Here is a 19,038-nt window from a genome sequence, read left to right as displayed (position 1 = left end):
TTTGGAGCGGGGCGGAACTAAGACGCTGCGCCGTGTTTCCGGTCGGTCCGTACACGCGCTCGCGCTCTGAGGTGCTGCACGGAAATGGCGATGTTTGTCAGTAATGCTGCTGCTGTCGATTAAATACCCACTGCCCTGGCGCGCTGCTGCTCGGAGCCTGCGGGGATTTCTGTGAAGGCCACGGCGCGATGCGCGAGCGGCTCGGGGAGTGATCTGCTGAAGAGTGTGTGGAGCAGGTATGATCCTGACAGACACTGATAATCTCTGATAATCTCTCTCACTAGCGGTAGCCTTTAGCAGCACCATGCTCATCCTCATCAGTGCTGAAAGGCGCTTTTATGGCGCTGTCCCGCGGATGAGTGCGTGTCAGAGAGCAGCTGCTGAGCAGATCAACACTCTGTGGCGGTGTTTACACGCTCCGGTGAAGCCTGCTGCTCCAGATACAGTACGGTCCAGAAAGACGCAGCATTGTCTTCAGTGTTGATCACAGTGTGCCAGAGCAGATCCTGAACGTGTTTTCTCAGCGTCCTTGTGTTTTGAAGGGCATAATGAAAAATGTTCTTCACATGGACCCTTTTCACAGATATTTTTAATAGCATTTATAACACTATACTTCGAGTTGTGTCGAACGGTCAGTTCTGGAAGTTAATCGATGGTATGTGCTTGTGTTGAAGCCATTTGTTCGCATTATTTCAACTTATTTTTAAAATAATAATTTAAAGGGATAGTTCACCCAAAAATGAAAATTAGCCCATGATTTACTCACCCTCAAGGCATCCCGGGTGTATATGACTTTCTTCTTTCAGAAGAATCCAGTCGGAGTTATATTAAAAAATGTCATGGCTCTTCCAAGCTTTATAATGGCAGTGAATGGGTGTTATTTTTCAATAGTCCAAGAGAAGTCCAATAAAGCGCATCCATCCATCATAAAAAAGTGTCCCACACGGCTCCGGGGGTGAATAAAGGCGTCCTGAATAAGTGTGGGACACTTTTTATGATGATCCATGACATTTTTTAATATAACTCCGACTGGATTCTTCTGAAAGAAGAAAGTCATATACACCCGGGATGCCTTGAGGGTGAGTAAATCATGGGCTAATTTTCATTTTTGGGTGAACTATCCCTTTAATCCCTGAATTCATGGTGGAAAACTACATTACCCATGATGCTGTGCAGAAAATCCCACCAATTAGAGAGTCACAGCTTCTTTAGCTCCACCCACTTCCACGAAGCACCGCAAATGATGTGCATGTTTTGCAATAAATGTAAAATATATGGTTTCTATAAAAGATACAGTCAACAACTTTAAATAATATAATATTTCTCCATTGTTTTTAATTCGATTATCATTTGCAATGCTTCATGGGATTGTAGTTTGTTTCCCTAATTGAAGCCGTCAAGTACACAGTCTTGTACCTTTGCCTTTTTCAGTTTTCAAATTCTGTTCTGCTTCAAATCAAAGTCTGTAATGGTTTGAGTCTCCTCTTAGCTGGTTGGTTTGGCTTATAAATATTTTACAAGGACTTTTTTTTAAAATCCCTATGGGAAAAATAGCTACTTGCAGATAAAGTGGGCGGCACGAATGCACTCTGTAGAGGTTTACGCAACTGTGCCGACTTCAGCGTCTGAGAAGCCTGGAAATGACTTTAGCTCGTCCACTGCTGGCGTCGTTGTTTGTAGTTCTCATGATTTGTGTGTGTGTGTGTGTGTTTCGACAGCTGCGTCCTCTGATCTCTCTGAAGCGCTCGTGGATTGAGCTGACGATGGCCTCCAGCCTGAAGCAGACCGGCGGAGGGGCCGGCTTGCTCTCTGGCTCTAACGGACTGAATGGGACGAAGCCGCCGGGAGTGGAGCGGAAGCACAGCAGCCGTCTGTCCCGCGTGGCCCCGATGGCGCTGGATGTTCAGGGCAAATGCGCGGCGTACGTGTTGGCCCTGAGGCCGTGGAGCTTCAGCGCCTCCCTCACCCCCGTGGCTCTAGGCAGCGCTCTGGCCTATAAGCTGGAGGGCTCGGTGGACCTGCTCATCCTCCTGGTGTGTGCCGTGGCCGTTTTGGTGGTCCACGGGGCGGGGAACCTGGTGAACACCTACTACGACTTCTCGAAGGGAATCGATCATAAGAAGAGCGACGACAGGACTTTGGTGGATCAGATCCTGAAGCCGCAGGACGTGGTGATGTTCGGAGCGGCGCTGTACTCCGCTGGATGTCTCTGTGCCACTCTGCTCTACTTCCTCTCCACCCTCAAACTAGAGCATCTAGCGCTCATTTATTTCGGAGGACTGTCCAGCTCTTTTTTATACACTGGAGGTGAATACGCTGATTGGTTTTCATGCATACGTTGAAGTAAAGAAGAAATTAAGACACATGCTGATTATTAGGGGTCGGAAAAAATTAAATCACAGTTGAATTGCAGTTCTATCTTCTGCTGATTCAAATTGATTCACAAGTTCCAAAAAACAATTTTCTTTATGTTAGTTAATCACATATTATAAAACAGAGAGTTCCGGTGCTTGATTCTGATTGGCTGAGCCGTGTTCGAAGCTGTTGTAAATTACTCTACAAACATACACCTTTGTTTACATTTGTGTGTTGCTCGGCAACCACTTTGTTGGAACCACAACTGATTCTGAGGAACTACATTGTTTGGTGGAAGAATACTGTTTTTATTAATATCATTACACTTTAGTTGTTCCGTTTTATTTTGTGAAACCTAACTATGTATATGTATATAATAACCGTTTTATAAAAGCAATAAGCCCCGTGAAGCCGTGGTTTACAGTGAATTTATAACAGCTAAGCTAACAACGCCCCTTAGCTGTTATAAATTCACCGTAAACCACGGCTTCTTGGGGCTTATTGCTTTAGCCTAATTTAGTCACAAAAGTCATAAATCAATGGCGAGAGCTTCACATCATCATATCATATATCATAATTGATGTTTTACTTTGCACTTTCACTTTATAAAAAGCAAGCAAAAGACGTCTTGAGTACATGCCAAAAGACATGGTTCCACACAAAGTCATTTCTGAGCAACGCAGTGTTTCTTCACTGAATGAATCTGTGTTTTTGAGTGACTGAGTGATTCAGTGACCCATTCATAAAGACAGTAGGTAAGTGCGTAAAACTCCCAGGTCTGATGAATGCCAAAGCTTAGTGCTCTTAACACGCACTAAAGCCACACTATCTCTTGATAGCGCTTTTGATGTGGTATCCCATCATTCATCATGTTCAGGAACTCATGTGCCCCGAAATCGTGCAATGGCAGACAACTTTAGAGTGTTAGTTAAGTTAATTAGAAATTACATATAATTTGCTAGTACAGTGTAAGGTGCCACACATTGTATTGGTGCAGAGATTAGTAGGCTATGTGTCTTTTGTAAAGCGATGGCAACTGCTTGTCATTTAATTAGAAGCACCACAATTAAATAGTGCCGTCTGTTACATACTGTACCGTACTGTAGGGACAGCTGAGCAGACATATAGAAGTTCATTTGAAAGTATAAATGGGGGTCAGAGGGTCATCAGAAGCTCTACACACACTTGAAGACTTGGGCCAAATACTGAAAGCTGGTTTGTGTGCCCAGTGACTTGCTTCATTTCTGAATGAATCAGATGTTTTGAACAAATCATTTGCATGAAGGATTCAGTGACTCGCTCGTGAAGAGAGGGACTTGCTGACACCTATCGGTGGTTTTAGTTTCATATTTAAAAAATAATTACATTTTTAAATCATTTCGTATTTCAGTTTTCAGCAGTGTAATTTTTAAAATCTTACTCTCACAGTGTTATGTATTTTTTTTCAGTCTAAATGCATTCATGACACCTCTGCGTAAATGCATCTCAGTGCCAAGATGGATTTTTTTGTAATGGTTTCATTTGATTGGTAATACCAGCTCTATAGAACGCATTGAATGCTATCATCCAGAAATAAAAGACGCAGAACAAACAGTTTTACTATATCGAATGAAGATAGCATTTTATTTTAAAATTTCACGTAGAGTTGAATGTTTTAATGCAGTGAAGCGGTCAGCTATGTGCATCAAATAAGCATTGCTTTTTGGTCAAAATCGAACTGAAAAACAAACTCTAGAGAACCTTTTAAAGCCAGTTATCGAGCGAATACAGAGCTATCAATATACTGTACATTGTCAAAAAGCTAAATATTTGTTTTTAATCTATATTGTCCAGTTCTGCTGCATTTGGATATTGTTGATTTCGGTAGCACTTTAGTTTAAGGTCCAATTCTCACTATTACCTAGTTGCTTATTAGCATGCATATTACTAGTGTATTGGCTGTTCATTAGTACTCGTGAAGCACCTATTAAAACCTAATTCTGCATGAGCATATTTTACATACCTACCTTACTAGCTATTACCAAGCAGCAAATTAGGAGTTTACTGAGGCAAAGGATGTAGCTGATAGTAAGATTTGGTCCCCAAACTGAAGTGTGACCTTGATTTCTTGCAGTCATTTTTCACAAACGTGATCCGTCCATACAGTGTTTGCTCACGTGTTGTTGCGCTTTAACCGCAGGCATCGGACTGAAGTACGTGGCTCTGGGGGACGTGGTCATCCTCATCACCTTCGGTCCCCTGGCCGTGATGTTCGCTCACGCAGTGCAGGTGGGTTATCTGTCGGTGCTGCCGCTGGTGTACGCCGTGCCGCTGGCGCTCAACACCGAGGCCATCCTGCACAGCAACAACACGCGAGACATGGACTCGGACAAGCAGGCGGGCATCGTCACCCTGGCCATCCTGCTGGGGCCCGCGCTCTCCTACGTCATCTACAACCTGCTGCTGTTCGTGCCCTACCTGCTCTTCTGCATCCTAGCCACGCGCTACACCATCAGCATGGCTCTGCCGCTGCTCACGCTGCCCATGGCCTTCCCTCTGGAGAGGCAGTTTCGCCGCCAGTGCTACGCCAAGATCCCTCAAAAGACCGCCAAGCTCAATCTGCTCATGGGACTCTTCTATGTTTTCGGGATTATATTGGCACCGCAGGGTAGCTTGCCGTTATTGTGAGAGAACTATTGTTTTTTTCTTTTAAAACTTTCAACTCTAGATACTTTTGTATTTATAGCGATGCAAATGAGAAGTTCAGAGACTCTATCGTTGTTCATTTATGTTTTGGGAGTGGGCGAGTGCCCTCGGTACATACATAGGCTCTCCAGAACATCAGTGTTGTCCAAACAGACCAGTCTGGAAATGAAGAAGCCGGTTCTATACAGTATAAATAGAATATATGGGTTACTAGCGAATTAAAGGTTTCAGATATAATTTAGGACCTTTCTCATTATTTCATGTTTTTATAAACATGAGTATAAATCATTTTGTAATGATTTTTTATCCCTGTCTGCTCAGTGTTGCCTAAAATATGCAAAAGTCTTGAGGATTTTCAGCATTAAATCATTCTTTAGTTATAGTGCCATTGGCAGCTCCAAGTCCTGAATCCACAAGAATGGTGTAGTTGTTTAGAAATGCTTCCCAGCTGGAAGTTATGTAATAGACCGCATTAAAGGACGTGTTTTGCCACACTTTCCAAATAAAGTATATACTAAACCAAGTGTGTTTTCCTTCACTCTACTGTAAGCGTTTCATCATGAGACAGTGAGGAAGTTACAGATAACCAAGGGAGCAAATAAAGCATGGGAAGTCTAGTTCAGCTCTTCATGCTTTTTAAATGTATGCATCAAAAGTTTGGTGCGAATGAGAAGGTGAGCACCAGTTCAGTTGTTTTCTCACAGTAATACACTGATAAAGTAATTTTGAAATGCAACCTGGTTTTCATGTAGTAGCCTGACCTGTAAGTATTTGTAGACAACACGAGATTCAAAATGCGTAGTAGTTTAGTAGTTCTGACAGCATGTAAGTTTATAGATGACAAATGTGAAGCTTAATACATAGTTTATAGAGATGCACAATAGGCTTCTTTTCATATATTGCTTGGTTTTTCTGATTTGTCACACTTTTTAAGAAGCAAATGAAGAAGAAATGTTTACGCCTGTACACACATCTCCCAGCCTGAGTAAAGTTTAACCAGGTATGAAGTTATACATAATATTAATTAATCGCTATCCTGGGTAGCAGTGAAATGAAACAACTCATTTTCCCGATTGGACGTATGCATGTCTGAAACATCCAGGAACAACTATCAAAAAGAAAAAGAAAAAGTGTTACTTTAAAAGACAAAGACGTATGTTGCTTAAAAAATGAGAAATGAGCTAAAAAGTAGTAATGTGATTACTGGACGTCCAGCTGTGTGTGGACATGTAATGATGTTTTCATCAGCAGATGGACCATGGAAAGCCTTTGATGTCATCCTGCTGTTAAACCACTACAGCTGTTTTAATGGTAATTATCATCCTGAAATATGGTGACAATGTTTGCATCTTAGTGCAGCGTGGCTCTGCAAAACCCAGCATTATGGCCCATTTTCTCCAGATGTAACAAATAAGTAAAAGGGAGCTTTTGTCAGATTGTTAGCTATATAAAAAAAGAGATGAAAACATGTTTATTTCCCCAATCTTTCAGGGTTCAGCATTTGTGCCCGTTTTTTGACCTTCGACGGTGTCATGGATGACAGCTTGTGTTGAAACTGAAGGTTACTTGCCCCACATTGCTTTCTAAATTCTCATGCCAGACCTACAAACTTGACACATAATTATGAATGGCAATCCACATGACACAAGTGATATGACCCTTTCATTGCTGCAACTGAGACAGATCTTACTTACAATTTCTTGAAGCCTGCATCAGTAGTCTAGTTCAACTGAATTACTCAAGTATTTACTCTTACTCATTGTAAATAAATTATTAGCCTGTATTTTCAGCTGTTTTGCAATATTTCATTGTTATATGAAAATTAAACAATCATGTTTTTTTAACTGAAAGGTTAAAATGAAAGCTATAAGTATGAAATTACCTAACATAGATAGATAGATAGATAGATAGATGATGGATGGATGCATACATAAACTACTGCATTAACTAATGTTAATGTATACAGCCTTGCTGTAAAGTGTGACCGAAAATGGGTGTTCGGACCACTGAAAATATCTGTAAAAGCTCATAATAATTGAATGAGCATCACTTAAAGGGATGCAGCGCACTGATTTGTGACATCAGCAGTGCAGCATATGGAGAGACAACAAGATGGCTCACGAGGACCAGAGTCTCGCCGCTCGCGCATGCGCACTGTCCTCTTCCAACTCGAGAAATCACTCATTAAGCATGTTAAGGTGCCCCACAAGTTCTACGTAACCCGCATCTTAAACACAGTGATTTAACTCGAGAACATTAATTTAATGAGTCACCATAGCTGTACGCCGCGAGCCAGAACGAATACCACTACGGCGAAGGACGACCTCATGAATATTAATAAGCGTTGCTTGGTAACCTTCCTGGAGCGTCACCTTATTAATATTCAAGAGCCGATCCTTCGCCATAGTGCGGTTGGTGAAAGCGGCAGCGGTGACGCCGCGGCGTGTGGGCGTGTCCGGCCGAGCCACTGCTGCTAGCTGAACTAGCGCGCTTCCGGTGTATTTCCGCCTGCCCGAGCCGTGCTGAGCTGATGCTGCTTCCCCGCTTCTCCGTCTGGAGTGCTTCGCGGGAGGTTCGTCAAGCTCCGGTCTGATGGATGTCCGGTGACGCGCGCTGTAATAACCGCCCGTGAGCCCGAATAAGCACGCTAATCGGTGGGCCGGTGAAGTTTTCGCGGAAGCATTGATGTTGTCGACAGGTAAGCATGCACGGGCCGATGTCGGGGCACATAACGGGGTGTCGCGGCCCTGGACGCGGCTTAGGCTACTTCTTTTGTTTGAATATTCATATTAATTGGCATGGTTTACTTCTAAAGGGATCTATTAAACGCATATCTGTCGATTATGTCACACACAGTCAACCGATAAACGATCAATAGACTCAGTAAATGACTGTGTTTCACGAGATCATGTGTGGAAACAAACGCACGGGTATTTACACATCTGTTGTCCTCCCTGCAGCGCTCTGATAGTTACTCTCTGTGTATTGGGATCTGTTTATTTGGGCAGCGCGCGCTGATGCTTCCCTTACCCACTGTAATATAGTGATGGCAATAACATGGTATTTAAACATATTCTAGGGCACTGAGTGATTACTGTATATGTATATCATTGCATTCACGTGATAACTCAAATAATACCATGGTGCATGTGCAAAAGACCTGGTGTTATAAAGAGACATGTCCAAAAACTGTGTTTGTGTACTGAAATGGTGACTCACATTTATTATTCAATTCGTTTGTGAATCTCTTACATAAAGTACAGCATCAGATGCTCCTGACATGGTATGTAAGATCAGCAGACCAAGATATGAAACCGATACCTGACAAAGTGGACGAGGAATACCTTGCTATTACAATGGCACAATGTCAGAAACATGGTAATTTGAGGGTAGTTTTGTGTACGGTGACGCCTGTCTAATGTTGATTCCTCACAAGCATGCATTGAAAGGGCAGCAGCTTTATTTCGAAGGTCGGTGAGGCTGTGTTTTTTTATCGGTCAGCCAACAGAGTAGTTGACGAATCAGAGACACTTAATATGTGCCAGTGTAATGCAGATTCAGCCCTGTGACAACATTTCTGTGCCCTCTGCGATTTGTTGTAGTGGATTGTATTTGTTGCTAGTCGTTTCTGTTTTGCATCCTAACATATTACTCTGAATGCAGAGGATGTGCTTCATTGTGTTTTGCGTGAGCACGCTAGTTAAGGTGTGGTTAACCCGTGTGTTTGCTTTTAGGTCGAGCTGTGTTATCTCTCAGACCGTCACAGTTCATCATTCTGGTCATAATGTAGTCACATAGGTTTACTATTTTAAGTCAGTCGTTCTCACTTGTCCATCACGTGGTGACTCAGCACAGTAAAACAACAGCTCTCACCCTGTGGTTAGCAGCATAGTTTCTTGTTAGTATGATATGTTGACTTAAAGAGATCATTACCCAAATAAGCAAGAGTGCGAATGTGCTCAAGTATTCTGTAGGAGAAAACCCGCGATGGAATCAGACATCTGAAAATAAAGCAAAACAACAGAGAACTAAAATACCCAAGTAGTCCTCAGACTCCATGCTTGATATTTACAGTAAAAATCTGGCATTCATTTGATCTGGAACGATTAATTAGCAGAAGTAATTTCTCCACCACATGTGTGGCGTCATTGTAATTGTTGAACCAATTAGGGCTGTGCGATTTGGGGGAAAATATCAAATTGCGATTTTTTTGACAGATATTGCGAGCATGTGCGGCAAGCGTGAACGGCTCGTCCGTGACGCGGGATTCGCGCCGCGTGGGGCAGAGAGGAGCGAGTATGAGCAGCATTCACAGACACAGACTGTGTGTGCGCAGGGTTTTCTTTAGTTTTAATTTGCCTAACTATCGATCTGACCCAGTAGACGCCATAATCCCACTCTGTCTCTCTCCCGCCCCGTTTTTATTTTTTAAATTTTTTTTTAATGGTGGGTGTTTACGCAGTTGGCTAGAGCAGCTGATTGGGGAGAACGGAGGTGCGCTCACTCTTGCCCAGGGCAAGTAAGATTGCAACTCAAGGCTGACAGTCATGCATATGCTCTGGAACAGAGTAATATCGCGTCCATATCGCAGGCTTTGCGATTAGGAAATCGCAACGTCTCAAATCGCGATTTCGATTCGATTTCGATTAATCGCACAGCCCTAGAACCAATGTGTTTTGAATGATAGATGTGCAACAAAGTTTCGGAAACTCTCGTGACCAGCTAGTTAGTTTCTCCAATGACGCGTCATGCTGTGGTAGTTAAGCTGCTAGTTACAGTATTGTATGGGAAACGCACCCCATGTTTGGTAACAAATTGGAATTTTTAACTACCGTAAATATATCAAAACTTAATGTTTGATTATTAATATGCATTGCTAAGAACTTCATTTGGACAACTTTAAAGATGATTTTCTCAATATTTAGATTTTTTTGCACCCTCAGATTCCAGATTTTCAAATGGTTGTATCTCGGCCAAATATTGTCCTATCCTAACAAACCATACATCAATGGAAAGCTTAATTCTTCAGCTTTCAGATGATGTATAAATCTCAATTTCAAAAAATTGACCTTTATGACTGGTTTTGTGCTCCAGGGTCACAAATATATAATTTTTGTACATTTAGCTAATCATTCCTATATGAACAACAAGTCACAGTGCCAATTTTGCCCAATGCATTAAAAAGAACGGCCACTTTATTCATTTATGAATCAGACTACACTAGTTGCGCAGCATGTTTGGTGCTGCATGCAACCAGCGAGGAAGGTGCACAAGCGAGATATGTAGTCTATTTATTCTCTATGTGTTGCCCTCTTTCTGCATGTCTTTTGTCTGCGGATCACTGCTAAACGCATTGTTCATCAGACATTTCTATGCAGCCTGATATACTCGGTTCCTGGTACCACAGAGCAGCAAACTTTTAGCGCTAACAAGAACTGGTTTTTCCAGCCCAGAGCTGCCATTCCTGTGGTGGAAATGCTCCGAACGGTTCTAGAACGGCCCAGCAAGCATGCGGGTGGAAAAGGGTCCCCAGACGCTGAGGAGGTCAGTGATGAGCTCTTAATAAGAGATCTGCAGCAGAAGCGTGTCTCAGGACGCATCTGTCACAAGCTGCCACCCAGCATTCTGTCTGTCATCGACACCCACAGCAGAAAGGTTCTGTCACGCCTCACAGCCGATTAAACATAGTTCACCCAAAAATGAAGCTCGTCCTCATTTGACCTCGTGGCCCTGTTTACACCTGGTATTAAGATGTGTTTTCAGTAGGGCTGCACCCTTAATAGTCGACTAAACGTTCGCTTCATCTAGATACTTCCCTCTTATTTCATCACACTCACTTTCATGAGATAGGTGGATGAATACAGTTGAATGAATAAAGCAACAATATAAGACATATATTCTATGACAAGATGTCTCAGAAACCTGGCGGAGGACTCCTAGTCAGCACTTTCTGCTGGATTCATGGGCTAGTGGAAGCTTTCTGATAGTTTTCCATATTTTCATATATTCAAAATGGCATTTGCACATTCCGTGCACTGACTTCATTTTAAATGTAATTTACATTAGTTATGTCTAGAGCTAATTGTCTAACATTTGGAGTGTTCCCAGTTGATCTTTTCGTTTCGGTAAGCGTCGTACGAGTGTGATTTCAGCCGTCACCGCAATGCTAGCTTAAGCGTAACTCGCATGTGATCCGATAGATTAGATGTATTTATGATTTGATTGGTGGGATGTTTTGAAGATTGTGAAGGGTTTTGACTTTTTTTGAAGGATTTTTCTAATTGCAAACTGCTTTTGCATCTTTAACATGCAATAAATGCAACAGTCCAAAAATGAAAGTTCAGTCATTATCTACTCATCCTCATCCAGGATGAAAGAAAGAAATCTGAGAGAGACTTTGTTTCTTCAATGGAATTCTTTTTAGGAATTCTGGTTGTTCTTCCATTGAAATAAAAGAAAGGCTTTATCTGTAAAGCTCTGAAATGACAACAAATCAGCAGAAAATGCACATCAGAGTGGTCCATGTGTCTAATTACTGTCTTCTGAAGTCATTTGATCAGTCGTTCAGATTTGATACAGCATGAGAATAAGTACATCATGACAGATCTTTTTGTTTTCTGTAGTAACACCCATTGCTGTGATAGTGTAGAGAAAGTCTGCTTTTCCTGGTGCTGTCAGTAAAGAAATCAAGTGCTCCAGTGTGTGCAGAGAGAAGAGGAAAACCAGCCTGTTCATGTTTACATCCTCAGAGCGTAGTTAAGATGCTTTGGCAAGGCTTCATGAAGGCCAGCTCCGTCACAGCTTCTAGAATAAAATGACCTGAGAAATAATGAGATAAGTAAAACAAATAAATAGCTTGCGGAATATGAAAAGTGCTTCTCATGGGTTAAGGAAACGGACTACACTTTATAATAATCTTGAAATGACCATGATGTAATGATGTAAATGTCCATCCAGTTAACGATATCTTACATATCTGATCAGTCAAAAAGGCTTTTATGATGTATAATGTAAGAGTGTGGTCTGATAGGTCTTTTAATTTAGTTCTCGAGGCGCTGCAGTTATGCTTTCTGTTTGGAGCTCTTTATTAGATCTGACAAAGGCTAGTAATGTGCTCAAAACCATTCAGCTTGTACATGATTGAACAGTATTTAATAAATATAGACTAAGACCAACATTATGTATATTTATATATTTTGTATTTCTTGTCTTACTTTGTTCTTTCTTATCTAGGGCTGCAGCTAACAATCATTTTGATCAATTAATCCGTTAAAAAAAATACAGTATTCTTTTTTTATATAATAAATAAAAAACAAGTTATTCCACATCCTGCTCAATGTTATACTTCAAACAAATATATAAACTGAAGGCAATGAAAACATTTAATTGATGTAGTCTATACATTTATAAAGAAATATAAAAGAAAGGTAATAAAGAAAAACAAAAGCACAGACTCCGTGTTAACGTGTGGAATCTTCTGCAGTAGGGCTGGGCAGTATATAGAGTGTACGATATATATCGATATTTTCTTTATAAGCGATTCGATATGAGGCAATACCGTTTATATGGATATACAGTAGTTTGATACGAGCGCATCTGAAAATATAGCGGAGGACACAGACTGAGCTGCTGCGGAGAAAGTGCATAATCCAGTTTGTTCTAAACACTGACAGAAAGGCTGCATGTGCTGCTGACAGAGACATCAGGCTACTCGCGCTGTTTAATGTGTTTGAGATGTGCGGTCTTCCTGAATGCATAACTTACATTTCACAGGTATATTCTCCGTCTGTAAATGTTAGAAAGCCTTTTCTGTCAGAAGTGCATGAGCCTTCTGCTTTGGGATTCTCCGCTAAACTTCACAGACTTCAGTCTAGTCTAGTCTATTTTTATGATAGCACTGACTGTAAAGTGACTGTGATGGGGTAATAGCCTAACACAACTCTGTGCTTTTGTTCTCATTTATTTTCACTTTTAGTTTAGTGAATTTAACTTCCGCTTTAAAAGCCTTACTTTTGTTTTTAGATTGCATTGTTAAAATGAAATGTGATTTTAACCCTTTTTTGAACATAATATAAAGGCTTACATGGTTACATTCACTTTATTTGTTTTCATAGCCTTTAATATGTATTGTTGAATGTATGGTAAGTGAAATATTTATATATTAAATACAAATTTTTAAAATACAAATACAAAAATGAAAATACCGAGATATTTACCGTATAAAGTGCATAATCCAGTTTGTTCTAAACATGTGACAAGCTTCATAAGGCCTTTAAAAACTGGTAAAACATAGTTTATAGTTTGGTTTGGCATATTAGTGTAAGCGGCTTGGCCCGTCATATGCTCTGACAGAAGGCTGCGTGTGCCGCTGACAGAGACGCTAGGCTACTCGCGCTGTTTAATGTGTTTGAGATGTGCGGTCTTCCTGAATGCATAACTTACATTTCACAGGTATATTCTCCGTCTGTAAATGTTAGAAAGCCTTTTCTGTCAGAAGTGCATGAGCCTTCTGCTTTGGGATTCTCCGCTAAACTTCACAGACTTCAGTCTAGTCTAGTCTATTTTTATGATAGCACTGACTGTAAAGTGACTGTGATGGGGTAATAGCCTAACACAACTCTGTGCTTTTGTTCTCATTTATTTTCACTTTTAGTTTAGTGAATTTAACTTCCGCTTTAAAAGCCTTACTTTTGTTTTTAGATTGCATTGTTAAAATGAAATGTGATTTTAACCCTTTTTTGAACATAATATAAAGGCTTACATGGTTACATTCACTTTATTTGTTTTCATAGCCTTTAATATGTATTGTTGAATGTATGGTAAGTGAAATATTTATATATTAAATACAAATTTTTAAAATACAAATACAAAAATGAAAATACCGAGATATTTACCGTATATCGCAAATCGGCCAAAAAATACCGAGATATGAATTTTTGCCCATATCACCCAGCCATATTCTGCAGAAACAAATACATTCACTCTTCAGAACACTGTAACCTTTGTACTGTCATTTCTTTATTTGCTATAGGCCTAGACATTTTTAACCAATTGCATGTTGTTATCCCTTTATAGTTATTTATCAATTACTTGCATTGCATGTAGAATTTTAAACCTAAATTTAACAACCAATAACAAATATTTCAGCAAAATGAATATTTTTGCACTAAACATGAATTGCGCTCCGTCTGTCTGACACATGTGCACGTGTGCTGCCGCTCATTCAGTGAAGTCAGTAAAGTTTAACAGAGACTTGCTTTCTGTCAAGAAGAGCCTTTATGAAAAATGGAAATACAAAAAAAAAAAGCATCACTAAACGTTTTTTGAACAAAACATCAGTCAATCAAGTTTTTTATGATAGAACTTTAGTAATTAAAACTAAAGCTTAGCAGCCTTGTATTAAATAAATTGTATAAATGCATATTTGTCATATTAAACAGAACTTAGAGAATGATGGGCTGGTGGTGGTGCTTGAGACAAAAGTCATTCAGATAATGCTTCTGCTAATAACAGTATAAAATGTGCTAAGGTCTGATGAGCTGCTGGGTTAATGAATATTAATCACACTGTCTGTGCTTGCTCAAACTGATTTGCTGAAATCAAAATGGGGACGTAATAGATGAGCGCTAGCTAATCAGACTGTTGCTTGTGCATTAGCTCCACCCACTACTCAAGGAACGGTGGCTTTTACTTGTTCTTAAACGTTGAATAATTCCAAATGAACTCCGTTATTTAGACAGGAAAAAAGTTTACTCACTGTGTAGAGGGTGGCATTTCCTGCAGCAGTTAACTCCGTGACCTCAGCTATTAGGTTTTGGATGTGATTTGTTGATAGAAATGTGTTAATTACTGCTGTAATTTGAGGCCTATAATGGACGTTTTCAATGCACAGATCCGATTAAAGGAATAGTTCACCCAAAAATTTAAATGCCCTTACTGTCACGGAGTCACCAGACACGGCAGATCCTGCGGCTCCACCCACTCATTCACAATCCCCAGTTCTGATTCACCGCACCTGCCTTCACCAATCAAGCCACCCTTTATAAACCCTCACTGTGCACTTCTCATTTGTTTGGTCTTGTTGTTACCTTGCGCAACAAACTGGCTACCTACCTGTTCTACTTACCTTCCTCGATCCTCCATCTTCATCTTCCTGTTGAGCATTCACCATTGTGGACTCTTACCTGCTTGTCACTACTCACCGGTGTTTCAGCTAAGTCTGCTTTACTCATCCATTTATCTGCCTGCCTCCATATTGTCAATAAACATCCCATCTGTATCAGTCCCTGTCCTGTGTCCTTCTGTTTCATAATAGAAGACTAGACCAATAATGCAATGACAAATGGAACCGTCTGCCAACCCCAACCCGGATCACTTTGCTGAACTCGTGGAAACACTTCATCAGTCACTCCTACCTCTCACCTCTCCTTCAACATCATCTCGCTCCTGTCGGGACGCACCCTTCAATGAGCAAGAGCCATATGGAAAGCCAATGGTCCAGTAACCACTTCTCTCATGGTGTTCATTACCCATTTCAAGGAGGTTTTCGGCCAAACAGCATCCACCCTGTCTGTGCAGGACCAAATCTTTCGGCTTTGCCAATGTAGTTCATCTGGGAGAGAATATGCTCTCCAATTCTGCACTCTGGCGGACACCAGCGGGTGGAATGAGACCTCACTCATAACCGCCTTTCAACATCATCCTGTCTTTCACCTATTATGAACCTATCTTATCACCTAAGGGCATATCTTCCGGATCTCCATCAAGACCTCACCTATCCACTTCCTGCAGACCTGTAGACCTTGCATCCACCACAATTGAGAGTCCAGAAACCACAGATTTAGCAAGCAAGCAGGCAGCCACCCAGCTACCACCACGCTGGTCATGGGACTGTGCCATTGACCTGCTGCCTGGGGCTAGTCTACCCAAGGGAAAGATCTTCCCACTGTCCATCCCAGAACAGAAGGCCATGGAGGAATATATTGAGGAGGCTCTCAAACAAAAATTCATCCACCCATCCACTTCTCCAGCAGCTTCCAGCTTCTTCTTCATCAGAAAAAAGGATGGAGGCTTGCGGCCTTGCATTGATTACCGTGTTCTGAACTCACAAACCATTAAATACTGTTACCCTCTTCCTCTGGTCCCTGCCTCCCTAGAGCAGCTGCGCGGAGCCTGTATCTTGGAGTTCCTCCATCACTTCGTGATCGTGTACATCAGTGTTTCTCAACCCTGGTCCTGGGCGCCCCCCAGCACTGCACATTTTGTGTGTCTCCCTAATCAAACACACCTGATTCAACTCATTAGCTCATTAGAAGAAACTGTAGGACCTGAAATGGGTGTGTCAGATTAGGGAGACATACAAAATGTGCAGTGTTGGGGGGCGCCCAGGACCAGGGTTGAGAAACACGGGTGTACATCAATGATATACTCATCTACTCCCGGAACCTGGCTGAACATCGCCACCACATGAAGCAGGTCCTCCAGAAACTGAAGGAACAACGCCTTTACTTCAAGTTGGAGAAATGTGAGTTCCACAAAGACAATTTCTATCATCAGTTCATCGCAAACTTCAGCCAAATCTGTGCTCCTATCACCGCCCTCCTGAAAGATAAGCCCAAGTCTCCATCCTGGACACCTGCCGCCATCCAAGCTTTTCATCAGCTTAAGAAAGCCTTCTGCACCGCTCCTACACTGACTGATCCAGATCTTCTCTTCGTCGTTGAAGTAGATGCCTCTACGGTCGGGGTAGGATCAGTGCTTTCTCAGCAACAAGGAGAGCCTCCCGTCCTCCATCCTTGCACCTTCTACTCCAAGAAACCGTCCCCAGCGGAGCACAATTACGACATCGGCAACCGTGAACTCCTGGCCATTAAACTAGCCTCGGAAGGATGGTATCATTGGCTGGAGGGAGCAAGGCATCTGTTCAAAGTCATTACCGATCACCGCAATTTAGAATACCTTCGTGATGCTAAGCGGCTTAACCCCAGACAGGCCCGCTGGGCTCTGTTCTTCACCCGATTCAACTTCATTGTCACTTACTGACCAGGATTCAAGAACCAAAAGGCCGATGCACTCTCCCGCATCCATCACTCTGAAGCGGCTTAACCCCAGACAGGCCCGCTGGGCTCTGTTCTTCACCCGATTCAACTTCATTGTCACTTACCGACCAGGATTCAAGAACCAAAAGGCCGATGCACTCTCCCGCATCCATCACCGTGGACCGGTTCTCAAAAGCCTGCAAACTCATCCTCTAAAAGGACTACTCACCACACTGGAAACATTTGTTCCAAAACTTCGGGCTACCCGAATATATAGTCTCAGATCGCGGACCCCAGTTCATCGGTCGGGGTAGGATCAGTGCTTTCTCAGCAACAAGGAGAGCCTCCCGTCCTCCATCCTTGCACCTTCTACTCCAAGAAACCGTCCCCAGCGGAGCACAATTACGACATCGGCAACCGTGAACTCCTGGCCATTAAACTAGCCTCGGAAGGATGGTATCATTGGCTGGAGGGAGCAAGGCATCTGTTCAAAGTCATTACCGATCACCGCAATTTAGAATACCTCCGTGATGCTAAGCGGCTTAACCCCAGACAGGCCCGCTGGGCTCTGTTCTTCACCCGATTCAACTTCATTGTCACTTACTGACCAGGATTCAAGAACCAAAAGGCCGATGCACTCTCCCGCATCCATCACTCTGATCAAAACAACTCGCCTCCTGAACCTATCCTCCCTCCAGCCATGATCGTAAGCCCCATCCAAGCCACTCGCTCTGAACCTGCTCCGCCGGGAGGTCCAGAAGGGAAGGTCTATGTACGTACATCTCTGCGGCTCACACTTCTGGAGTCAGTTTACACCTCTCCAAGCTCTTTGGGGACCTAGGCAGCCTGCAAACCCTCTCGCTCCTCCAAAACCACTATTGGTGGCCCAATATGACCCAGGATGTCTCCCGGTATGTGAAGAGCTGCTCAGTCTGTGCCATGTCCAAGACTCCTTGTCGTCTCCCTGAAGAAAAGCTGGTTCCTCTACCCATTCCATGTCGACCCTAGTCTCACCTCGGAGTGGACTTTGCAATGGACCTACCTACTTCGCACTCGCACACCTGCACCTGCATCCTGGTAGCCGTGGACCGGTTCTCAAAAGCCTGCAAACTCATCCTCTAAAAGGACTACTCACCACACTGGAAACATTTGTTCCAAAACTTCGGGCTACCCGAATATATAGTCTCAGATCGCGGACCCCAGTTCATCTCTCAGGTGCTTTCTTCCAGCTTTCAGCTTTCTTCCAGCTTTCTTCCAGCTACTGGGAGTCTCCATCAGCTCCCTATGACAGAACACCACGGGACTTATCCCGTACCCAGTGCATACTCTGCTTCCAGCCACACCCGTTTCCCTGGTCTGGTGAGCCATCAGATGTTACAGCTGTGAACCTCTGGTTCCAGGAGAGGGTGAGGGTTTGGGACTCAGCTCATGTCCACCTGCAACAGGCAGTTCGGAGACAGAAGAGCCAGGCCAACACTCACCATTCCAGCGCTACCAAACCGGGACAGAAGGTCTGGCTCTCTACCAGGGACATTTGTCTTCGACTACTTTGTCGCAAACTGAGTACCCGCTACATAGGTCCATTTACCCATCCGGAGACAGATCAATGATGTCACTTATCAGCTTTCCCAGCACACTACCGCATCTATCCAACATTTCATGTCTCACTCCTTAAGCCATTCACTAATCCTCTTGTCTCTTCCTCCTCAGGATCTGGCGAACCTGATGGACCTCCTCCTCCAGAGATCGACAACGAACAACTCGTCTACTGTGTCAACACCATCTTGGACTCTCAGCGACGAGGCGGCTGTTTGGAATATCTGGTGGACTGGGAAGGATACAGCCCTGAGGAAAGATCCTGGATTGCAATGATATGTAATGGACCTTCATACAGATCGTCACGCTCCCAGAGGCAGAGGCCGTCCTTGTCGCCGCTGGAGCTGCCCGGGGGGGGGGGGAT

The 19,038-nt window shown here is 42.8% G+C and overlaps 2 protein-coding genes across 2 annotated transcripts in view; both read left to right on the top strand.

Annotated features, from left to right (window-relative positions):
* The first annotated feature begins 34 nt into the window (after window positions 1–34).
* On the top strand, window positions 35–5,268 carry ubiad1 (UbiA prenyltransferase domain containing 1). The gene is made up of 3 exons (XM_016509606.1): window positions 35–236; window positions 1,719–2,307; window positions 4,535–5,268. The coding sequence occupies exons 2-3, from the start codon at window positions 1,764–1,766 to the stop codon at window positions 5,020–5,022; spliced, it is 1,032 nt and encodes a 343-aa protein (XP_016365092.1). The 5' UTR covers window positions 35–236; window positions 1,719–1,763; the 3' UTR covers window positions 5,023–5,268.
* A 2,239-nt stretch (window positions 5,269–7,507) lies between these two features.
* LOC107706037 (uncharacterized) overlaps window positions 7,508–19,038 on the top strand; it is a 12,100-nt gene continuing 569 nt past the window's right edge. Inside the window, exons 1-2 of the mRNA XM_016509605.1 lie at window positions 7,508–7,738; window positions 18,789–19,038. Coding sequence (XP_016365091.1) covers window positions 7,726–7,738; window positions 18,789–19,038 — 263 coding nt within the window. The 5' untranslated portion in view covers window positions 7,508–7,725. The remainder of the gene's footprint in view (window positions 7,739–18,788) is intronic.

The sequence above is a fragment of the Sinocyclocheilus rhinocerous genome, unplaced genomic scaffold (assembly GCF_001515625.1).
Source record: "Sinocyclocheilus rhinocerous isolate Xijiao unplaced genomic scaffold, SAMN03320098_v1.1 scaffold986, whole genome shotgun sequence".
Classification (NCBI taxonomy): domain Eukaryota; kingdom Metazoa; phylum Chordata; class Actinopteri; order Cypriniformes; family Cyprinidae; genus Sinocyclocheilus; species Sinocyclocheilus rhinocerous.
Note: the sequence above shows the minus strand (reverse complement) of the source record. Positions and strands in the feature narration are given on the sequence as shown.

What these genes read in the sequence shown, in the direction of transcription:
- ubiad1 (XM_016509606.1), top strand. Translation starts at nt 1,764, where the DNA reads ATGGCCTCCAGCCTGAAGCAGACCGGCGGAGGGGCCGGCTTGCTCTCT. An exon ending in CTCTTTTTTATACACTGGAG is followed by an intron (nt 2,308 to 4,534) that starts GTGAATACGCTG and finishes CTTTAACCGCAG; the next exon opens with GCATCGGACTGAAGTACGTG.